Source organism: Rutilus rutilus (assembly GCF_951802725.1).
Source record: "Rutilus rutilus genome assembly, chromosome: 3".
Classification (NCBI taxonomy): Eukaryota; Metazoa; Chordata; class Actinopteri; order Cypriniformes; family Leuciscidae; genus Rutilus; species Rutilus rutilus.
In genome coordinates this window covers 21,625,367-21,650,106 of record NC_140211.1, presented here as the reverse complement: position 1 = coordinate 21,650,106, position 24,740 = coordinate 21,625,367, and the positions used below count along the sequence as shown (strand labels likewise).

General features: G+C 38.5%; 2 protein-coding genes across 13 annotated transcripts in view; both read right to left on the bottom strand.

Annotated features, from left to right (window-relative positions):
* fam189a1 (family with sequence similarity 189 member A1) overlaps nucleotides 1–13,596 on the bottom strand; it is a 104,463-nt gene extending 90,867 nt beyond the window's left edge. The window contains exon 1 of the mRNA XM_084405721.1: nucleotides 12,944–13,596. Coding sequence (XP_084261847.1) covers nucleotides 12,944–13,168 — 225 coding nt within the window. The 5' untranslated portion in view covers nucleotides 13,169–13,596. The remainder of the gene's footprint in view (nucleotides 1–12,943) is intronic.
* Nucleotides 13,597–15,505: 1,909 nt separating this feature from the next.
* The window catches only part of tjp1a (tight junction protein 1a), a 123,943-nt gene continuing 114,708 nt past the window's right edge, over nucleotides 15,506–24,740 (bottom strand). For 8 of the 12 annotated variants that reach the window (XM_084405708.1, XM_084405716.1, XM_084405712.1 and 5 more), the window contains 8 exons: nucleotides 22,448–23,167; nucleotides 22,276–22,361; nucleotides 21,905–22,093; nucleotides 21,694–21,773; nucleotides 20,843–21,278; nucleotides 20,355–20,572; nucleotides 19,954–20,097; nucleotides 15,524–17,347 (listed from right to left, as the gene is read on the bottom strand). In XM_084405708.1, coding sequence (XP_084261834.1) covers nucleotides 17,253–17,347; nucleotides 19,954–20,097; nucleotides 20,355–20,572; nucleotides 20,843–21,278; nucleotides 21,694–21,773; nucleotides 21,905–22,093; nucleotides 22,276–22,361; nucleotides 22,448–23,167 — 1,968 coding nt within the window. In that variant the 3' untranslated portion in view covers nucleotides 15,524–17,252. Of the gene's footprint in view, nucleotides 17,348–19,953; nucleotides 20,098–20,354; nucleotides 20,573–20,842; nucleotides 21,279–21,693; nucleotides 21,774–21,904; nucleotides 22,094–22,275; nucleotides 22,362–22,447; nucleotides 23,168–24,740 lie in introns of all 12 variants that reach the window. The other 4 variants (XM_084405713.1, XM_084405709.1, XM_084405714.1 and 1 more) reach the window with 2 other exon arrangements.

The window sequence follows — 24,740 nt, the reverse complement described above, 5'->3', positions numbered from 1 at the left end:
GACGCATGACCTGACACCAGAGAGGGGCGATACAGAGACAGACAGAAACTGGGAGGGACAGGGGGTCACACAAGTTACAGGGGAATAAAAAGTGTTTTGTGCTGAATTTACTTATGAGGCCCAGACTGTATCTGCAACATTTTCTGTACTTGCTTTGATGAAAATATGGATTTTACCATGATGAAATATTATTTGCAACTGAACTTTGAGTCAAAATATTACACAATCAAATCAGTGAGGGGTGGCTGATGCGCAAAACCTTGTGAATGCCAAGCAGATTTCGTGTAGGCCTGCTTTGTGAGGGATGTTGTCATTTACAAGGTAATAGAAAATGCATCTTTTTCAGATCCTTACAGGTTTTTGCTTCTTTTCCCATTCTGTCTCTCACACATAGTCTCTTTCTACCCTCATCTATCTTAATCTCTCCTCGTCATCATTCATCAGACACTCTCAGCAGTTTCCCGCTGGTGGTTTGGATAGGAAAGGTTTTGGCCAGGTGGTTGGTGCTGTAAAAGGTCAGGGCCGGTGAAGACAATCGCTCCTGCAGAGCTGCTTTCCTCTCTTCCAGATCCTGGCAGTACTGTACGTCCGTGTTTTGAGCCAAGAGACAAAGACCAACAGCATCTCTCTGTAATCCAGAACTACTGCCAGGACAAACTACTCTCTTTTCTTCTCTTTCATGATGGAGCTTTCACTTAGGCTACGTATACATTAATCCATACATTTGAAAATGATGTTTTCATTTCAAAACGCTCTCCATCCACAATAGTGTTTAAGCAATTTCCAAAAGTTTCTTGTCCACACCGAAACGCTAAAATCTTGGCTTGAGACCAGACGTAATAAAGTTCTCATGCTATTCTTCTGGCGCAATAATATTATTAGCAAAATATCTCTACTATTACTAGTGCATCCAGGTCGCACTCCATCGCCATGCAATTGCACTCATGTTTTGCCACAGAATAGTAAATGTGAGTAAATTTTCTGTAATCTTTGCAGGAATGTAGTATTAAGATAGTACTTTGTACTTTGGTACAAAGTAACTTATCTAAAGCAACACAGTCAAAAGTGTTATATTGATGCTTCATTCACAGCAAATGCTTCAATAATGTTATTCATGCATTCATTGCAGGCACATACTGGTATAAACATAGGCATCTATCAGTACAACATGCATAAACATGCATAATCTTTTAATTGATCCACTTGGCAGAATGTCTTCAAAAAGCTCAGCTTTTTTTACATGGCAAAAACACCATATCAGTGTGGATGAAAGGTCAAAATGTAGAGAAATATATGCTTTTTCAAATGTTTCAAATGAAACTAGCCTAAACCTCATGACAGATTTAATCTGTACTTGCATAATCAAGCATACTTAAAACTCTCAATTTCGTGAAAAATCTGAAAAAAAAAAAAAAATAGTGCAAGCAACAAAACATCTTGTCAGCAGAATCACCTGAAGGTTTCTTCTAAATGTATTACTTCTAAATGTTACATCTCCTCTTCTTTCAGAGATGTCACTTGTGCATTGTAATACTTAATTTATTTTGCCAGAGCTTTGATACTGCCAGAAAGATGAGACTTCTTTGATATTCATGTGAGCATGAGGTGTGGAAAAAAAAAGGCCTTGAAATAAATAAACACCTATTTCCACGTCAGTTTGATTAATTACACACCACTCCAGAAAATACACTTCAATCACGCTAATTCTAATATAGCTGCCCATCTCCCTGCCAAGCCACATTTATGGGTGAAATGAGAGAGAAGAAGAGAAAGGTGAGAAGAACAGGGAGGCGCATGCCGCAATCAGAAAAAAACACTGACTAGGCTTCGCTGATGAAGATTTCCTGGTGACCTTTTCTTTTTAAATGTAGTGTTTTTGTCACATTATTGAAAACAGGAAGTGAGAGAGGCAGAAAGTGACTGGCGCTTGACATGTGGAGCATGTGGGCTGAGCGCTAGACTGCAGCTCTGACCTGGGACTTTTTTCTTATTAGGAAGCAATAATGTGTCCGGTCTGTTCCTCCCACCACATGCCGATTCCACATAGAGCCTTTAATGGGACATCCATCTTGGCTTGTCACATCATTTCCTTCCGCTCTTCACAGCCCAGAGCTAAATTATCTCCTCTTTAGATAAATTCCAGAAACATGGGCTGCCTAAACATTGCGATACACAACTTGAATTATGAAAATCAGGAAATCACTACAGTATGCATGTTTTCAAGAAGTAGGCATTATTCATTAGTAAAGTAAAAAAGTAATAAATAAATAACATTGCAGTCTCGGTGGACTTAGAAACAAGTAATTTAAGGAAGTAAAAAAAAAAAAAAAAGAACTTTAGAAGTTGGGGGTCAGTATTGCTGAAAGAAAAAAGGTTGAAAGAAATATATATTTATTCAGCAAGGACAGTAAAGACATTAATAATGTTAAAAATTGTTTAAAATAAATTATGTTCTTTTAACTTTCTGTTCATCTAAGAATCCTGAAAAAATGCATCAGTTTCCACAAATATATTAAGCAGCACAACTGTTTTCATCATTGATAATAATAAGAAATAATTCTTGAGTGGCAAATCAGCATTGTATAAAAGTATTAGTGAATGAGGCCCCATGTTCCTCCACAAGTAACTTGCAATTTTATATTGTTTCACCACAAATGTCAACAGAGAGCCCATAATGCCATAGTGTACATTTAAACTACCGCAGTCCTGAGTTATGATAGTATTTATGTGCAATGTCGGTCTGTTGTGATGCCTTGTGATGTGATCACTGTCAATAATATCCACAAGTTCAAGAATTGAAGTGCTGTCATGACCATTGATCCCCTCCCCTACATTACTAATGTATAACCGTTTGACCTCTTGACCTACAGTATTTATCCACTCTGTCTTCATGGCTTGAATGTCATCGATGTGCACAAATCACTCTCCACTACTTGACAATCTTTCTCCGTCTCCTTAACTGTATCACATTCAGCTTGCTGGACTGTCCCACTAGAATTAGAATTGTTAGAATTCATATTCAAATGCACACACTCTTATCATGCTAACCTGCAAAAATAAACAGCTTTGAATTACGTATCTTTACCTTAACACTAATTTTCACCATCACTGGTGTGACATAGCCATAACTCAGTGCACTGCTGGTATTCAGACCACAGGTCACTCTTTCCCAACAATCCTACTTTCCTAATCATAGCACAAAAGCGCCGCATACATGCAGCGTGCCATTGATCTGCCTTTCTAAAGGGCCACGCTTGACTCATAAAGGCTCTTTGTGTCAGAGGGAAGTGGAGTGAAAGTTTGGTGGCAGTGGAGGCAAATCTGATTGTTCACTCATCTGGGATGAATACAGAGCACCACCTGACCCGGCCGGGACGGTCCGTTTATGGGGCGTAGGTAACGCTCACACAGAGCGCTGACATGTTGACCTGACCCCCGGTCCAGGAGTGTCAGCTGCCTAACTGAAGGGTCGTCTATTAGGCTGCATTAATGCCATGCATTGACAGCCAACTGTTGGCTCAAAACTACATTTTTTACTACTAAAATCTGCTTGTTTAGCAATTAAACTTCTGTACCTTTCTAAATAAGAAATGATTTACTTGCCCTCATTCATCAGTGGTTTTAATTGATATAAATCACAATATTCACATTATTTTAAAACAGGCGCTTTTTAACTTATATGTGGAAGGCTACTGGCGTCAGCTGCTTCCAGTTATTTTAGCTGCAGAAAAATAATCCATTATGCTGCTTGATATTGTAAACTGTTATTTATGTTATGTTATTATAATCTCTTATTGCCATCATAACTTACTGGTGTTTAGGGCAAATAGTTTTACTGTTTACTGCACTTTGTAATTCTTCTAATTATAGCAGCTAATGAATAGACAGTCTTCTAGAATCCTGGAAAAAAATGCATCACTGTTTTCAACATTGATAAGAAGAAATGTTTCTTGAGCAGCAAATCAGCATATAAGAATAATTTGTGAAGGGTCGTGTGACACTGAGGACTGGAGTAATAATAATTCAACTTTGACATCACAGGAATAATTTTTTACAAATATATTACAATAGGTAACAGTAATTTGAAAATGTAAAAATATTTCACAATATTACTATTTTTACTGTATTTTGGCGCGTATGAGACATAAAAACAAAATCATACTGACCCCAAATCTATGAACGGAACTTATCCCTGTATTACATCACAATCTATATCTGAAGTATTATTGTCAACAAAGAGTTGACTTAAAAATGTGTTCTTTTTCACAAAAGTCTCTCACACACAAACGCACACAACAATACTGACTCAGACCGGTACGTACACAAATCCCTGCTCCATTTTTATCAGTCACAGGACGTGCAAGAGACCACCACATACAAGAGGGCAAACACGATAGGTCATCTTGGAATTTAAACACACAAATCTGTCATTACCTTCACGAGCACAAGTATCTGTTTGACAGCCATTTATGTGTGTGGTCTGCAGATTGTGCATCTGAGGGGTTCAGAGGGCAGGAGAAAGGGGAGGTTCTCATTAACCCATCTGCAGTCCACGGTGAGAAAATATCTTTTAATGCTTACAGGATTTAACACTCCGCAGCTGCAGCTCACCACAGGCTGCTGCTGAAACTACTGCCTCATAACTGCTCTGACTCATCCCCTGAGCTCACACACAGACACAATACACAACTCTTCACACGCTTAGCTTCGATCCTTAAATGCATTGGGAGCAACAAAAGTTTGAAATGGATTTCCACAACAGTCTGTATCGGTATTTAAGAGTAATATTTCTTTCTCTTCATCTTTGAACACTCCTTATAATAGACTTTCCCACTAAATACAGAGTAGAAACTTTCAATCACGTCACTCAGGGTCAATATTTTAAGCCAACAGTGATGTAAAAAGTGAGATGTGCAATAAGTTGCGTTTGATCAGGTTGCGGTGCAGGTGCCCTAGCCAGATCCAAACAAGTCTTAATGATGCAGGACAGCCTCAGGAGAAGACTCTGACAGCAGACATTGAATGCAATCCTTTAACTCAGATCTGAGAGGCAGTAGGCGTCTGCACAGAGATCTGAGGTGCATCATCCGAGTAGCATTCATCCAAAGCGCAGATCCTAGCCCTTGGCCTGTTTTTTTGACGGACAGCCCACCAAATAGAAGCTAATACCTCCGGAGTAAGGCTAACCGTACGAGTTGATCTTGTTATGCCAACTTCTCGGTTACGCCTTGGCCGGAGCTCAAGCTTTTTCATGCTAAAGCTCATTAGATTTATATTCATACCCTTTGGCATAGATCAGCAGCACACTGTATATCTGTTATTTGGGATCAATATGTGTTACATTGTTTACAAAGCGAGGTGGGAAGCTGTACAATTTTTAATCCTCCTCTTGCCTGCAGGTTTCCTTTAAAAAAGCTGATCTTTCGCTGTTTGTTATAAAGTTATTCCATGTAGAATTGAGGTTTGCTTGCTTAAAGGGTCATGAAACCCTAAACCAAATTTGCTGAGATTTTAACAGAGGTTGAACACCATTGAAGACAATGTTAGCATCTGTTAGATTTAATAGTAGGGGGAAATGGTTCAATTTGAGTTTTTTTGCGCTATTTTTGTCTTCCGGGTTTAAAATCTTCATCGTGTCCACGTCACAGGCTGTGAGGTGGCAGAGCACTGTAATACTTTGATGACTCATCAGTGTCTCTTAATTATTCATGACACCACGTGGATTTTTTTCAATGACAGACATGTCAAACTGATAGTTTGCAGTCAGACATGTCAAACTGAGAGTTTGACATAAATAGTCTATTTCTATTTCTGTTGCCTCAAAATAGCAACGTGCCAACAATGCGCCAGAACACACCTCGTTTTCAGACCAGCACGCCCATGGGCGCTCAAATTGGCGCAAATGCATTTGCTATTTAAACAACGTGGTGCAGGACTTGAAAATGATAACTGCGTCAGGCTGAAACTAGCAAAAAACACTTGCGTCCCGCTTGGCTCTGCATTGCGCTGGGTGTAAGATAGGGCCCCAAGTATTATTATATAAACATTAAAGTTAGTTAGTTCACTGTTAGTTCATGACACCTAATGCATTTAATGTTAACTATAACTGAACCTTTTTAGTAAAGTGTTACACTTGTGTTTTATGTTTCTGTAAAGGCATGTGATGTGAGGAAACAGAAGAAATCCAAGTCTGACAGGCAGGGGACAAGAGTCATGATGGGATGGACAGTCTATGTAACTTTAAGTGATAGAGAGAAAGTAACAGTAGCAGATGAGCAATGAGACAAATATTAGTGCAGCAGGGATAGCCTGAGTCCCTGAAGATGAGGCACTCAAATGATAGGAAAAATGAGCCTACTTATAATAAAGAATTGCACAATGAAAATGAATTACTACTGACCGCTGACACCTGAACAGCTTGCAGGCTCACAGGGGAGCTCGTAACGTGCAGTGATTTCTGGGAGTGCACAAAAAATGAGGTCACCGCAAAAGATTAATGACCGAGGCAGACATCACAAAGCTGCACGATACACTCAAACAAAATAACCAGGCGGGAAAAACATGTAAATTGAATCATTGATCAGAATCCATCTAATTAACTATCTAGCACACTTTGTCAGAGATAGGTGATTTAACTGTGAGTGGCGTGAGAGCAAATTCGGTAATGGAGTCTTCAGAGGAAAGTGATTGATCCGAAGAGGAGTGTCTGGGCTAGTGAGTGCAAGAGCCCAACTGGGAGGGTCCCTTGAGCTCCTGAATTTACTCATCCTTTCCCTGAAACTTCCACATACAAACTAATAAACAAAATCATCTCATCCACCCAAAGAAAACAGGTTTACGGTTCCTGTAAAAATTATTTTGATCAATGATTTTGCCTTAGTTCCTAAACTACTTTGGCCGAAACCAAATGTAGTAGTAGTTTTTTTTTGTGTTTGTTTTTTTTGTTGCTGTTTTGGCTGAATATTGTTGGATGCCAAAATTTCGGTGCATTATGAATTGGTAGTTCAAATCTAATTAGCTGACTTTATGCAAATTCCAGGAGTCAGGTGTACTAGTCCACATGGAAACTACTGTATACTGGTTATTGCACTTTCTTTAATGGCTTGCTATTTGCAGAAATTATGAACTGCGTAAGGAAATCTCATCCAAGTATGGCCACCTGCATCTCAGAAGTTTCATTAAATGAGATCCATCCCACCTCCACCTCTTTAATCATGTTTCATATTCAGAAACAATTACGCAAGGCAATTTAGCCAACCCAGGAAATGAACAACTCCCATCCAGGCCTTTTCTCTCAGGCAAACTTGTAATTTACCAATTAGTATGCAAAGAGATTTTAATTCTGCCAGCTCCACACACAAACCACAAATGCGATTTTTCCTCTTTAACTCCATGTCTAAACCATTAATCACTAATCAAAGCTTTAAATGACGTAGAGACCGACACTTTTAATATGTACACAAGGTTTTACTGCTGGAATTATATACTCTTTTAATGGTAGATACTTATGGATGGAAAAACAGCAGAATAGCTCTTACATCATCAATCTTGTCTTTTCATTGGTCCAGATCCAAGCTCTGATTGCTCATAAATTATATTTTTCACATGCTGAAAAATGAAACCAATTTTCACCCAGGCGCATGCAGACTGTTTTATACAAATGATGTTCATTCAAACACTGACACAACTGTAGTAGACAACTGCTATCTTCTTTGTTATGAAATTACAGTATTTCAGTCAATTTAAATATACAGTAAATATTCTACAGACCTATCTGGAACTAGGAAAATCCATAAATAAATCTGTAAGATTGGAATCTGTTTTATTTTCCCAATTTTAGCCATACAATTTGCAAGAAGCTCCTCAGTGAAGAGTGAAAACAAAACATCTGTGTCCAGTGAACAGCCCTATCTCACTCACATTTGTTCTGCCATTCTCTCTGTCCACCTCTCTCTGAACCTGGCCTTGGTCCTGTTCTTCTTGTAAAAATGTTCCCATGAGGCTTCTCTATCACATTTTACAAATGTCTCGATGACCCATGTGATTGATTTTTTAATGAATAAAATAGTAAACTGTATATAAAACTAATCATAACACTAACATCTAACCTTTCTTCCCTTTTTAGGCCTAATACTCTAACACTTTGAACAAAATGTACTAAAATGTTCTGTTCTTTGAATATTGTGTCCATGGAAAATTCTGAAGTGCTGAAGACCATCAAAAATATACTGTCTAGAATTGTCTCATGACATATTGAGTAATCAACTGAACTCTTAACCCTTTTCTATTTTTCTAATGATTTGAGGTCTAAGTTTGCTCCTACCTAGAAGGGTTTGCATATGAAGAACCAATCAAATTGTATGGAAATTATGTAATGTTTCGTGTAATTTTTGCCATGCTCCTATTCTATAAAAAACTGTTGTATTCTTTTTGCTGGTGGGATTCTCTCTGCAATTTGTCTGAGATCCTCCGGCCGTGATTAAAGCATATTCGAAGGCATTGTCTGAAGTCTGTCGGTTATTATTGCTGCGCAGCAAGTTAGGGTTAGGCACTAGTATAAATATTATTGAACGGGGACGTCAATTGTAGACGAGACCCGGGTAGACTTAGGTCAGGTACGTTTAAAAGAAATCTACCACACCCATTAGCCAACAGACAACACTCAGAACGCAGCGAAAAGAAACAAAACAATAAGTATGATGTATTGAATGCGATGCATGGAAAAGGATCCAAAATGGTGAGTGAGGCAACAGAGGCTCTTCCTTGGCCAAGTAAGAGATGAGTTCTGGGATGAAGTAAACAATGGTGACCACAATGAAATGAGCTGATTAAACTGAGCTAGGGAGAACTGACAGTGTTTTTATTTGTGGGTATGCTGAAATGAAGAGGAAGGGAAAAGACAGGGATGGATTAGAAGAGCTGAAAGGAAAAGTTAAGGTTTTCCTTATGAGCTTAAGAGATGATGCATTTGGAACTTCTGGAAATAAACCAAGTCTCGCACTCATTATCGCATGTAGACGTAATGAATGAATACACCCTCCTTCCACCCATCATGATTAAAAGTCAAATTTAGACTGCAATGCTTCAGCATCTTGCGTGTGAAACCACATAATGCCCACACACAGACTCCTACATACTCATGGGTCACACATATATTAGTACTGCATGGTGAAGAAAAGCTTAATATTTGAAAACATAACTTTAAATTATGAGCAGTGATTTCTATAAGCAGGAGCTTGATGATTTCCTCCTGTTCTAAATCTCTACGGCTGCGTTACAAGAGTCAGTTCTAATGCTTGACAAATGTGCAGTGTCTCTACAGCAGAAGCTCACGCTCAGCTGGATGAGAAGCTGACATCAGAGATTTGAGAATGTGGGATCATGCAGTTAATAAAAGACGTGAATTTCTGTCCGAGCCCTTCATATTAGAAATGCAGAGATCATCAGTGTTTTTTTTATTATATTTGTTTTAATGTTACATTTTTATGATTTAATTAATTATTAGCTGCAGTTTCCTCACCCCAGTTTGGGAAACCCTTGTCTAGCTCACTTGTACAGTATGTCACTTGTACTGTATATGAACAAATAAACACAGCCTTGGTAAGCATAAGAGACTTTAAAAATACATTTAAAAAAAATCTTATACCAACCCTAAACTTTTGAGTAGTGTACGTCAGTCATTAAACAGGAAGCGCAAGCTTTGATTAAATATTACATGGGCAAAAAAAATATTTTTGCATGGATGAATTGTTGACATTAGTAACATGCATTAAAATAGGGTAGGTATTGAATTCATGCTGACTTAAATTATTATTGCTTTGGTATGACTGAAATTGAATCCATGTAAATGTACTTATTGACAAAGACAATATGGGTTTGAGTGTGCTGTGAACTCAAACACACACTAAACAGTGCTGGTTATTTTTTCCGTTTCAGAGTTGCTATTCACCAGGCAGGAAACAGTTCGGGTCTGTGTGGAATGTGATATGACAGAGGGTCATTTCATATAAGCCTGTCAGGCCTAATTTTGTTACCCTGGTGAAATGTCTGTTTATGGATGTCATAGTTCCAACACCCTTCTGTCATACCAGCACTGAAGATTCTCTCCTTCAGTCTACGATGGCCTTTGAATGAAAGGATCTGTATTTAAACAGAACAACAAAATGGCTTGTTGCATGAAGGAGGAAAAGCATGAGTTAAATTCTCACATGAAGCTGGATTAACAAATATAATTCTGTGCACACATAAAAAAATAAAATAAAAAAATATCACAGCTCTCCTGCTGATCAAGCCTCCCTGCTGTGGCCAGAGATTTGATGCAGGCTCTATGTGTCTTTCTGATGTTACAACAAAGACAGAAGGATGAGAGATGAGGGGGAGGTCGGGACCATGGGCAGCAGAAAGCAAAGAGAAAAGATGTAGGGGTTCTTAACATGACCTTACAGTTAACCTTAAGTCTTACCAGAAAAAAAAAGCATGACAACCATGAACCATGATCCTGATCTATACACAAGATAGTCTCCATTCATTTTAACCAATAAAAAACCTGTCTGACTGCCGGTCCCGAGGGGTCTTAAAACATACAATTCTACTGCCATATTTAGCACTACAGCATAACGACACAAAAGCTTCTGCTTTCTTTCTTTTCTTTTCAAGCAGTGACAGCAGTATCCTACAGTGTAACATACTCCACCTAAAACTATATCAAAGAACTATTTTGAATTGTTTTATAAATTTTTTTTTTTTTTTTTAAACCACAACTAACATTTAGGACCTAATATTTCCATTCAGAATACATTGAATATTTGTACTTTGTAAAGATTCGAAAAATTATTTTAAAATACCACAAATTAATTAAGTGAACTGCAAAAAACCTAAAAGACGATTAAAAATGGTAAAAAGGCAAAAAAGAATGGTGACAATTTCTAACAGCTAAAATAGGCTATACAGTACACTTTCCATTATGCATTCGTATACGTTTTAAAATAATGCTGATGTTGACATGTCCATGGTGTTTTACAACTATCTGTATAAGCCGAAAGTTTAATTAAACAATACAAAAGAAAACATGGAAAAATATTCATTTTGAAAGGGGCTTCATAAAAAAGTAAGCTGTCTAATATCAGCAGATACAGACAACCATTAAAACTGAAATCATTATTCGTGAAATAAATAAATAATCGAATCAAGCAAATATATTGGGCATCCTGATAATAAAAAGATTGGTGTGATATAATAAATGTAGATAAACAGAAACTCAAATAGATGCTATAGTGGACACTTCTATGAAGCAGCTTCAACATCTACGGAAACTTTCCATTGCACAAAAGGTTATTTATCGTGAAAGTAAAAGGTTCTTCAGGTTATTAAAATGTTCTTCACGCGAAGAAAAAAATGGTTATTTTAAAAACTGTTTAGGTTCAAATTAGGTTCTTCTATAATGGCATCGTTGCAAAAAGTGATTTTGGAAACTTTGTTTTTAAAGAGAGTAGGTATAGGTGATAAGATGAGGGATGTAAAGAAATGTCATTTTGAAGAATTAAAACCATTTTATTTTCTGCACAAGGACAAGCACACATGCTGTTCATCCAGCTGCACTGCTCACACCATTAATCCAGACTCTGATTGGTTAGTAATTCTGCAGAGCTCCATTATGCACCAGCCGCCCAGTGAGGAGAACACCTCAGGCCTGGACACGGCGATCTGCCCCCGCCAGAACCCAGAGGCATATACAAGAAAATCCATGAAACGCATATCAAATCAAACTGATACAAGAACCAGCTGAGCTTTCTCATGGCCACATGTCTCCTTATCTGCTGCATGCACTACATCAGCTGCTGAATGATCAGCGAGCCCTGTTGTTTGACCTCTGACCCCAAGGCTAGTTATCTTTGTCACCACATGTCCCAGTCCCTTCTATATTACTATTTCACAACCATAATTAACACCTATGAGCTTTTACATATGTCGTCTATGGTGGGGGAATCAAGGGTGTGTGACTTCATAAATATTCACTGTAGTCAGAATTAAATGTTAAGATGTTAATACTGTCCTACAAAAGATCCTTGTGCAGTGCCTGGTAAGGATGAATCAGAGGGTTGTGCTTATGAGCTTATTAAGGAACAAAGGCAATGTAGTTGAAACCTCTATTCTACATAGGTCAAAATCACACTGGGTATTTCAGCTTTCACACTTCAGCTAACATTCTTTTCTTTTCTAAAGTTCTTTTCTTTCTGAGCCTTTACTATTATCAAGTTAAAATAACATCAAAAATATGTGCAACAACAAACAAACAAAATATGTGCAAAGTGTCAATTACAACATGCAAAATTCAGCATTTCGCCTATCTGTACATTACGAAAATTAGATGAAAAACTATGGCAATAGTATATTGGACAAACTGTATTACATAGCCATGTCTAAAGTAGGCCTATGTACTGTTGTCAGGGACTGTGGAAAAGATTTGCTCTTGATTAAGTAGCAGAATTATTCCTGTCTGAAAATTGAACAAGGATGCATTAATCAATACCAGTCAGAAACTAACAGCCTGTTGAAATATTTTCACACAGAACATCAGGCATAAGTGAAATGCACAATGAATTCGTCTGATCTCTTTTAATCATGTGGCTTCATTCTGCTGCATGCTGTGGCAATTCACCAACCACAGCCTTTCATAGGTGAGCTCACCTGAGCCCAAGCAATAAAACAGTCCCCCTTCCCCCAGAATTATTCATAGGCCATTTAATTTCGCATTTGGTGAATACTGTTCCGCAGGCTCTCGTTGATGAGCAGCAGAATTGAATCATAAACTAAGAAGCAGGCGCGCGTGATGTGATTGCTGACTCTGCAGTTGCTGGGGTCACAAATGGCGCGTAATATCACCTCTCTGTTCAGGCTAAACTAACAAAAAATACACGATTTTTAAAGAATAAAGACAACTTACCGAGAATCCAGCCCAAAAGGGACACGAATGTCTCACCCTCGGAGATGTAGTAAGGGCCAAAGCGGCGAAACTGACAGCCAAAATGAGACTCCCGAGCACCATCTGTGAAACTCCCAGAGAAAGCATGATGCGAGTCCGGGTTCGAAACTCCCTCAGCCGGGAGAGACTGCGGGACAGAGATACCGGGCTCAGAGACCGACCCCTCGGCATTGCACTGACGGGCATGGTCACGACTAAACAGTTTAAATGAACCAAAACTTGGGTTAAATCAGCGGGCTTCGGGTTTACAGGACACCTCTGGGTCTAGTCACTCCGACATCCACAAAGTAAAGATGAATGCATAGCGTGTTGCCAAGACTCACAGACCATCATCCCGTTACACGAGGAAGCTCACGATGTCCTACTCTCACTGTTCTGAGGATAAGTGCGCTGTTTTCAAGCAGGTGTTTTACCGAGCGTTATTCAAAATCACTTCAATAAGACAAAGAGGTGAGCTTTGCGAAGACGAGCGCTGAAAGGTCGCCCGCTTCGAAGAAATATGCACGGGATAGGTGATCCATCAAATCCGTTCACAGCCGTGACAGTCCGTTAATGAAATACCTCACGGCTCTGAGCGGAGAACGTCGTATTCAATGGGAACGAAATTCGCATCTATCGCGCGTACGTACGGGCTGCGTATGACGCGGTTCCACCACGACGCGTTTTCAACGTCCAACTTCAGTGTAGAAATGTTCGCTCGGTCTTTGCGTGCAGCCGCAGCCTCGCGCTAGTTGTGTGTTAGTTGTAGGTGTGTAGGTGTGTGTGAGCAGGTGCTTGTGTAGAGGAGGAGATGGACTGACGTGTCGCCATATGTAGATTCAGATGGATGGATGCGGGCAACGAACTCGTTTTTGGAACCAGAAAAGCTGCGAATGAATGATATGAGTCGACTTAAACTTACTTATTCATATTGTTACTTTTCATTAAACTCGCTTTAAGATTGAGTCTTTGCGTTCGGTAAAATATATGCCATTTAAGCAATGTCACTGGAAAAACATCTGATATTCAGTAGCACTGCATCATTGTGAGTGTCATACAAATTAAATAAAACAAGTAGGCTACTTGGTATCCGGTAACAGTCCGGTTTCAGACCAAAATCGATTATTTAGTTTGTATGTGTTTTCTTACAAAACTAAGAAACCATATATTTATAATGCTTTTATAAGCATCAAAGCTTCACGTGCCACCGAGCAACACGCAGACTGAAAGCAGGACTGGAACCACATGTGTGAATGGAGCGGAGTGACAGAGATGTCCCCTCCCTGGGCGTTCTGTATTGATCCTTTCCGGGGTTTCCATTTCTCACTGCTCCAATACAGCGAGAGAAACCCGTTCATGTGCTATCATGAGCCGACGATCTGATTTTCCAAAAACGGGGTTCTCTCGGTGGACAAATTAACGTCGATTTGTGAGATAAAACACCGACGTTTCGACTAATCAAACAGCTCTTCGCTGACCTACTCGTGTAAATCTCAATTAACACTTAAAGTGACCCAATGCTGTTGGTATGCTTGAAACGCCGATCAACCAATCAAATGTTTATTTTTTACCGGAAAAAGTTATACGACATACAATAATTTTTATTTTATTTTAATCCAAATCAGTAACATACATGACCAAAATGTACTTGTAAGTTTGCATGAAAATATAGTTACGTATTTTACAAACGAACTGTGTAGTATATGCATTAAAATGCAGATTGTTCTTATTTCATGTGAACATTTTGGCTGGCTGGAGTAAATAGCCATAATACCAGACCTGTTTAATTCCAGTTTGAGCCTATGAAAAATGTCTATGCCAAGTCTCCTTAAAAGGAAGCATGTTAAACATGTCATAATATACAAAGACCAAACTACCATATTTGGTAGGCTACATGTAATATTTACAGGGTCTGTAGTTAATATAGCCTATCTTTAAGATAACTCTGTGTCACATACATCATTATACATGTAGACATGTCAGCAGTCACTTTTGTTAACAGGAAAACTAAAGCCACATTTTCAATAATTAACTGATATTTTGTAAAGATTAGATTTAAAACTACTACCACATAAAACAAAAAGTTCAAAGAAATATTATATAATTAATAACACTTTGTTTTCAAAGTTATATTAGTAGTTTGTTTTCTTCAGTTAAAGGAGGACTAAAACACATACTTAACTTGTATTATTTCTTTAAACAAGGAATGCCGTTTAATTTGGGTATTCATGGAGTAGAAGTGATCATTTAGCCGGGCTTGATTTTACCATCGACTAAAGGTACAGTAATATTAAAATCAGATTTATAATGGCCAGACGCAATGAACGTTGTGAATGAATCTGGCAGTAAAGCATTTGCGCCATCTGCAGGCCAACAAGTGTCACTACACACTGTACTGCAGTCAGTGCACTGTCGCAATGAAACATTTTAAAAGTCACCTTGCTCCTTTGCAACGGCAAACTGAATTCTCTATGCAAAGTCATTTTTGTATTGCACCTACAACTACGGAAAAATCCCTAATAAAATGACAACATAGTGTATTTTAAAAATGATTTATTTTTTAATACAGTGGCATACTGGAAATTGTGTTGAAAAGGGAACAAACTCTGCCACACGTGAATAGCTAATGACCAGTCAAAGCTGTGTTATAATGTCTAAAAAAAAAAAAAAAGTCTTCCGGCGTGCCATAATAAATCTATTAGTACAAAAATACATTTCAGGACACACAATGTAGCATCCAGTATCACAAATAAATGCATGGAACACATTTCAAGCACACCGTTTAAAAGAAACAGGTTTTGAGAATAGTTTACATCAAGCACTTTCTTTTGTAAATAAAGAATAAAAAGATGGTTATTATTAAAAACCGCTTACATTTAGTGTGTATCTGTAGAAAATGTGATATTATTACTGCCAAGTACACGTTCCAAGGCTCAAGGGTAGAACCAGAATACAAAGACAAACCGTTTTGATTTCATTCATCCTCTTTTATAAACGTTTTCCCCCTCTAAGTTTTATACAAAATAATAAAGACATACAAAAAAAGTCATTTACAAACCAAAAATGAAGGCAATATGCTAGCTTTATGTACAGCCAATTGATATCCGTCCTCCCATCTTTTATTTGTGTTTCTCTTTAAAAGTCATGTGCATAGCAGATAAAAAGAGAAAACCTGTTCTTAGACATAACGCTGTTTATGTGTGCAACACCCATGTTTATTTGTACAGCGGGTTGACAAAAATGGCAGAAAGACAACTTCATAATTTATCATTAGAACAACTTAGCAAAAAGAAACCAAAAAGGTTTTCGTTATTGAAAAAAGTGTGTCGTTTCAGATAAGGCATCACTGCTTTACATGGAGTGTTTGAGAGAGAGGGAGAAAGAGGGAGTGAGGAAGAATCTGGAAGAGAAAGAGGGGAGAGGAAAGAGCAGCAGTCTTCACACCTGAGTCAAAGCACATGCATAGATCTCGACACAGCAGGAATGTTCCAGTGCTCAAGTTCACAGGTCTGTGAGGAGGCTAGTGGTGTCTACAAAGGAGCCATTAAAAAAGGTGAGCCTTAAGTGACGTGTCCTTGGCTAGAAAACTTCTTTCTGTATATTCTTCATATGCCATTTCTCTCCGACTCTTTCCTTAAAGCTCTCATCTAGCACTGATCCTGCACCTTGACATGATAAAAGTCAGGAAACGTGTCAGATGTACACTTCAACTGCTCGATTGAAAATCCTAAAACTAGAATTCGATATTCTAGAAAAGTTGCACTATACATTATAATCATAACGTTATAGTGTGCATACTATATAAAGTGAAAATACATTTGCAGATTAATATAGTCTATATGTTTAAGTAGCCTAGGCTGAATGGAAGAACCTAATAAATCCTTTAAAAAATAAACACAAGTTGTGTGTCGCAAAATATTACAGTTGGCTTGCAGTGTGAATATTAATTGGTCAGTGGCACAGAGCATGCAGTCCATCAATGGTTAATGTCTGTTTTTGTTATCCTCGAAAGCCTTTAAAAGCACTTAAAAAAAGAAGTGAAAGATAAAGCAAACATGAAGAGGACGATGAGGAGATTAAAACAGCACTTCATAGAATGTAACCCTCCCTCCAGTCTCTGAGGTTACCGTAAACAAGCCAGAGCACAGTCAGGAGACCCTTCATTTAGTGTAGCATAGTGCGTAGCCTTCGTGTGTGTGTGTGTATGAGTATGTGTGTGTTCATAAGGGGGAAGGTCCTCTCTCTTTAAAACTGGTTCCACATTCAGTAAAGGGACCTGCTGTTGCCCTCCTCAGAAATGGTCAATAAGCACAGACACACAGTTGGCTCCAACCAGGTAGTTGGGATCTCCAGGGAGAGATTTGTTCTGCCAACTCTTAGGATCACCTGGATAAATAACAGAAAATGCAGATGAAAATGATTGATGAATTGAGAGTAAGATCAATCATTGCGTTCATAAGTTTGGAGTCAGTTTCTTTTTTTTTTTTAATGAGAGAAAGAAAAGAGACTTTTACATTGTTACATAAAAATATATATCAAATAAACGCTGTTCTTTTTAACCCTCTAATTATCTAATAATCCTGGAAAAAAAAAAATAGCACACAGCACTGTTTTCAACATTGATACTAATTATTAGAATGATTTCTGAAGGATCATGTGACACTGAATTAGCAATGATGCTGAAAATTCATCTTTAGCATCACGGGTATAAATTACATTTGAAAATATATTCAAATAGAAAAGAGTTATTTTAAATTGTAATAATATTTCACAGTATAATTGTTTTTACTGTATTTTAGATCCAATAAATGCAGCTTTGGTGAACATAAGAGACTTCTTTCAAAAACATTTTTAAAAAATCTCGCCGACTCCAAACTTTTGAACAGTCATGTATGTATTATACATCATGTATATGCAGTGACAGAAAAAAAAAAAGTCATTAAACATTAGACGAAGCCACATGCATGCTTGTTTTCTAGTCAGATCCACGATTCTAAAGCCAACAAAACACTAACAAAAATGTGGCGCAAAACAAAACACACGTTTGGAGAAAAGTAAACAAAACTATAAACGAGGTGCATTCTTTTTTAGCATATTTCAACAGCTGTATCAGTACAATATTGTGCAATTTTAGCAATTGTTCTCTTTAGTTTGCATGAGGGAAAGAGAGGAGCGTAGCGGGACGCTCCGAGATAAGACAGGCTCTCAGCATGCGTTATTTGTTCTGATAGAGATAATCAGCAGAGCCAGAGCAATAACCAATAAGCTCATATCCTAAGGTGCTGTAATGCATAAGAACAAGGTTGTTTTTTCATTCATCAAGGTGAAGTGTGCAATTTCTGTACCACTAGCGGCACCAAACAGAACGGCGGGGTGGGGGGACGAGTCAAGTTTCAAACAAACAAACATTGTATGTTCTGTTTGGTGGTTTTATGGTGAATAAATTACACACTTTATCTTCAAAAACGATTGAAACCGATTACTCATAATTTTTTAGCTCATTTATAGAGGACCTCAGGATTTCAGTGCTCTTTTGCACTCTGCTGTGAACTCCATCAGAACAACTGTGTTAAAGTAGTTAGATAAACGCTCTCTTTCCAAGAGAGTGCAGGGGAATTTGCCTTGAACTATGGACAAATGATGGCCTTGCTTTAAAATATGCAGATTAGAGGCAAAGGCCTGTAATGGTTTTGGATGAGGCAGGAATCTCCGATCTCTCCACTGCACATTCAGAACGAGAGGTTCATTAAAAGGTTAATACAGGGTGGTCCGAGGTTTACCAATAAGAGTTATATAGAGACGAATGAGTGAAACAAGAGAGAGAGAAATTAAGACCCAGGGAAAAACATTTGCTGATCTCCATTAGCGGGACGAAGGCAATTCCAGCATCTCTGCATATTCAGACATTTGGGTGGCTGTGTGAGAATCAGTTCAATACACAAATAATATTATGAGTGAATTATGATTAATAGATGTGAATTCACATTGGCTAATTCATGAAATCATGAGACTCAAGTGAAGATGGCAAACAACCTATTTTGTCAATGTTCATCTGCAGATCTCTGATTATTTAACTAACCTCGAAGGAGAAATTGAGCGATTCAGTGCCTTGATCGAGAGAACACAAAGGCCTATGAAAACAAATCTGCCCAGCGAAAACTACTCATACTGAACAAAATGCAGAATTTGTTGGGCCCTGCAAAATACAAACCATCTGCCAAAACAAATATACTTTCTCTAATGCAAAATATCCATTCAGTAAAATATAATGGATGTGTCATTCGCTAATGGAACAATTATTTATTTTTAAAATATTTAATAAAATTCCAATTTGTTAAATTTCTTACTTAGTTATCACATCCAGTTCCTTTTATGAAAAATCTAAATGTGTAACATTTATTCCCTGATAGAATATACACTACCGTTCAAATGTTTGGATACATTTTAAAATGTAATTTATTCCTGTGATGGCAAAGCTGAATTTTCAGCAGCCATTAGTCCAGTCGTCAGTCACATGATCCATTAGAAATGCTGTAAAAAATTGTGCTACTTAAATACTTTTGTGGAAACATTTTAAATGGATGAATAGAAAGATCTTTTGAATTATAAATGTATTTACCCAAACCTTTTGAACAGTAGTGTATGTGCGTATGTATCCAAATACCTAGATGATGGAAATAATAGATAAATTGTAATGTAGGGTGAATTATCACACCCGGTTTTAAAAGAGACACTTGGTTTAATAAATAGACCTTAAATAAACCACATAAATGAATGAGCAGACTGGAATTAGTGAGTCAGTGAGATAAGCTAAATGACTAAAATATTAGTCATATTTAGTGGTATAATTAAAAAAAAAAAGGTTAACAAATGACTGGTCATATGGAGGTGTGAATAAGAAAATGCATAATGAAAAAAAGGCCCACAACCAAACAAGTTGTCACAAAGCCATCCCAAACGACCCCAAAAAGGACAGAGAGAGGACAGCGTACCCGACGAGGAGTCGGAGGATTTTAGAGCAAAAGACCAACCATCAGGGGTCATAGACGCACAGTGAGGTAGGCGGAGCTCCACTGGCTTCAGGAACTTCAGACCGTGAGGACCACACATCACCAGAGGACTCAGCAGAGTTTCACCTGGAAATAAAAACTCGTTCCTTTAGCATTTGCTCTACACTCAAGCACATAACTGTATATGAACAGACAATGTTTCTCATAAAGCTACAAATTTAGTACTAATAGGCTCACTTGCATTTTGAGTACAGGTTAGTTCGTGTATCAATAAAAAAATAATCTGTATCAAATTCTGGATTACCAGGTTTCTTTCACAGACCAGAAAACGACAAAAATGTCAGAATCTTCTGACCCCCGAGTTAAAAAGATGCGTGACTGACCTTTCTCTTTGTCCAGAGGTGGCAGGATGCTGTTATCCCGACACACTTTGAAGTATATCTCTTGCTCCACGCCATCAGGAATCGCTCCCTGAGGTATAATGATGCTCACCCCCGTCTCAATGGAACTCAGAACCCCGCCGTTACAGTTGAAGATGCCCCGCGCCGTCGCCACCACCGTGTGGCTGTCATCGTCGTCGTCATCCTCCAAAGCACTTGGGCTGGAAAGAGGAAAAATAAAATAAGATAAACCTACTTTTTGACTCCTCTGATCTTTAGTTCTTTATTGTAAAAATAAATCTAGCTATAGCAGAAAAGTAATATCAGTAGACAAATATCTAGGTCTACTGATTATGATAATGTTTTTCTGTTTTGTGTCCTACATTTACTTTAATTTTATTTTTTAAGTAATATCTAATTTACTTCATGTTATAATTTTAGCACGAAAAAAAAAGTAAGCTTGACAATTACGGAGCTAGTTTCTAGTGTACCTGACAGGTATTGCCTTGGGTACGGCGTTGATGTTGTTCTGCTGGTATTTCGGTTTCTGGTCCATGGTGCGGGTGAAGGTGTCCAGGCCGCTGTCATGGTCTGTCGACTGGGGTGAGCTCTGTGGTTTGGCTGTGGTACTGATAGGAACTTTCACATTATCTTTCTTATTTTGAGAGTCATTAGGCAAGAGGTTGTGGTTGAACTTGGGGCTGTCAAACTTGCGTTCGAAGGGCCTTGCAGAGGTGGTGTACGGCTTGGGCACAAAACGGTTGTAGCTGGACGTGGCAGTGCTGTTGGTCTTTGGAGGTTCACCGGTGCCGTTAACAGGAGATTTCTCTGGGAAGCTTTTCTGAGGCAGGTAAGTGCTCTGAACTTTGTCTTCATGACTGGGAGGCTTCACTTTGGGAGATCCGTGTGGGTCTAGCGGTGGGGTCACTGTGTGAGATAGGAAGATTATGTGTATGTGAATAAGTCTCTTATGTTCACCAAGGCTGCATTTATTTGATTAAAATACAGTAATATTGTGAAATATTATTACAATTTATAACTCAGTTCCATTTTAAAAATGTAATTCATTCTTGTGATGGCAAAGCTGAATTTTCAGCACCCTTACTCCAGTCTTCAGTGTCACATGATCCTTCAGAATCATTCTAATATGCTGATTTGGTGCTCAAGAAACAGTCCCTATTATTATCAATGTTGAAAACAGCTGTGACGGTTAATATTTGAGGGAATTTTGGAAACCATGATACATTTTTTCCAGGATTCTATGATCAATTGAAAGTTCAAAAGGACAACATTCTTTATACACATGTATATTAAATGTTTTATTCTTCCATAAATCACTTACCTGCAGGTTTAGGTAGGGTCGGGGGTGGGACAGCTGGGTTGGCCGGAGCAACAGGGTTGATCTTCTCCACTGACTCTGTCCTGTAGCAGACAGACAAACAAACAACGAAGTCTAGATTCAAACTTAAAGCCATATGTTCTGTCATCATGTTTACTACTATCTAATTTTATATTATAAATTCCAGGAAACATGATTATTTATGATAATGTACCTGGGGTAGTACCCTGGTTGGGTCTGGGGTTGGGCTGGCTTGATGGCAGGTGTCAGCTGTGCGGAGGGTTTGCTATCAAAGCTTCGGCGGTCGAAGTAAGACAGCTGTTTCCTGTAGTACTCCTCATCCTCATCAGGGTCATTGTTATTGGAGCGAATGATATCATCGGGCTGCTGTGGCTCTGGAGATCTGACAGATCAAAGACGCATGTGTACCTTCAAATACTTTATGCATAGAATAGTTGCAGTAATAATTTCAATAAAAGTGGACTAATATAATCAGTTGTGCGGAATAATATTTTGTGGAAACCATGATAAATGATATTGTATTTGTGGCTGCAAATGTATTGATTTTAAGTGCTAGTTCATTACCTAAAGGCCTTCTCTTGGTCCAGGTTACTTAAAGAATTGGCTTTGGGCACAGAGGCAGCGCCAGGTTTAGGCACCATGTCCACAGGCTAAAGGAAGCAGAAAAATTCAACTTAATTATTCAGTCTGTAGAGTGTGTATTTAGTGAGAAGAAATACAGACCATGCCAACTCACCCGAATCCCAGAGTTTGCAGACTCTTTTGCTCTGTCCACAGACACGGATCGCTTGTTCTCAAATATCTTGACCCTTGTGAGCACGGACTGGGGCTTCATGGCTGGGTCTTCCTCTGCCTCGGCTGGAGGAGGAGGAAGTTCAGGTTCTGCTGTCGGTGAGAGGGACTCCAGTTTGGGAGGGGACACAGAGGTCTCCGAATTCATGTAGCCCCTCTGTGGTGGTTGAGCGTAGGAAGGTCTCTGGGAGGGGTCGTAGTACTGTTGTTTGGGGGGCTCAGGGGAGCGGGAGGTTGCTTGAGTGTGAGGAAGTGGTTCTTGGTTATACTGTGGCCGCGCAGGGGGTGGTTCGTCGTGTCGGATCGGTCCAGGGCTAGGTTTGCCATAACGAGGTCGACCCGTGTCGTGCCGCGTCTGAGGGTGACCATACATGTGGTCCAGACCATCCTCGTAGGGCATATGAGGGTCGTATCCAGAGGTGTGGTCATACGGAGCCCATTGCTCGTCGTACGGAGGCACGCTGTTTTCAAAATGTAGTTGAGGGTCAAAGTTACGAGCTTTTGATTCCATGTAGCCCCCATCATAGCGACTGGGCTGGTGGTCGTAATCTCTGTATGGCTTGTCTTCCTGGTAGAGGGGCTGCTGGGGGTTGTAGTTGGGCTGCATAGGGTTTTGGCTCACCTGCATCTGCTCATTGGTTCGGTAGATATCCTTCTTGTACATCTGTTGATAAAGCCAAAGCAGGAAAATTATAAACAAACTGTACAAAGAACTGTACATTAAACTCAAAACCACAGCAATCAATTGAATTGAATGAAACGACAGAAACCAGAAGTGAATAATATTCGGATTAAAAGTTGAAGAATGAAGCACAGAGTCAGCAGAGAGACCTGCAATAGAGGAAGACTCAGAGTGGGCAGTTATTGAACAGGTCAAATGGAGGCAGCCATTACACAGTTTCAGAGTTTAAGAAAGATAAAATGAGTCATGACACGCCAAGCTGCAAAATCATTGGGGTAAAATCAGCCAGAAAAAGTCCCACTGAAAAAGAAATATACAAAAACAATTTGGTTCAAAAAATAAAATGTATTTTGAAAAGTAGCCTTTTAGGAACCATTTTTGGTTTGGGGATTTTGTATAATAAAGCAGCATGACGCTGAAGCTGGGATCATTCGCCAGCTAGTGAAACGGTACGTAATGCGCTAGTTTATGATCGTATCAGAAAACAAAATAATGCACTAGTGTGGTTTCTGTTAGCAAACTGTTTATGCTGTTTAAAACGAGCTTTCTCCCGATCAATTTTGAGCTTCCACATGGTATAATCACACATCTCTTGTGTTGCGCTCTCAGAGTATGCATTTATTTGTAATTTTAACTGTTGGAAACGGAGCGTAAAAGTGGAGTTCAAAGATTTCTTATCCTGATGCGCCTCTATAGGCCATGATCAGCGACTAGTCGACATCAAGCTTAAAGCATCATGGCAGAGTATTAAAGTCGATTTGTCTGTGTAACCCCTATGAACTAAATTAATATAAATGTTTCAAAATATCAAATTATGATGAATAAATGTCAAGGATTGTTCCATTATAAAGCTATTTCAGGAGTCATAAAGGCAGCAGTTTTCACATAAATGTTATGATAAATGACAAATGTTTCTACAGGTTTAAATTAATATATATATATATAATGTTTGAATATTTAGTTTAATTTCAAGCCCCGCACAGAGCATGCAGGGGAGAAAAAAACAAAATATTGTGGCCACGAATTATGAATTAGTTCACTTTGGCCAAAATGTAACTACATTAACACAAGGCAATTAGTTTGTTTCTTAATTCCTGGCCATGCTATGCATTTTATTGTTCTGTAGTTTAATTAAATTTCTGCTGAAATACTTTTGATGACTAAATTTAGATGCCATTTTAGCATAAAATTGCTGAATTAAGTAATATGACGATGAAAAATGAAAGAATATATATATATATATATATAAAGAATGAACACTGTTGTAAAGAGCAAGGCTACCTTTCAAAGTCAATAGGAGGGGGGAAGATTCAAAGTTTTAAATCTAAATAAAGATCAATTTAATAATTAAATCAGTTTATCACATTCATTGCACCACTAGTATTTACTAACTCTACTTCAACAGGCAAAAAAACTGAAAAATAAACCCATGCAAAAGTAAGAAAGCAACAGTGGGGACCTGGGCTTGCCCGAAGATTCATGAACTATATGATCTGATGCAGCAGGCCTCTGTCATACCCACTGTTGTTTATGAACACACATACGCACAATCACA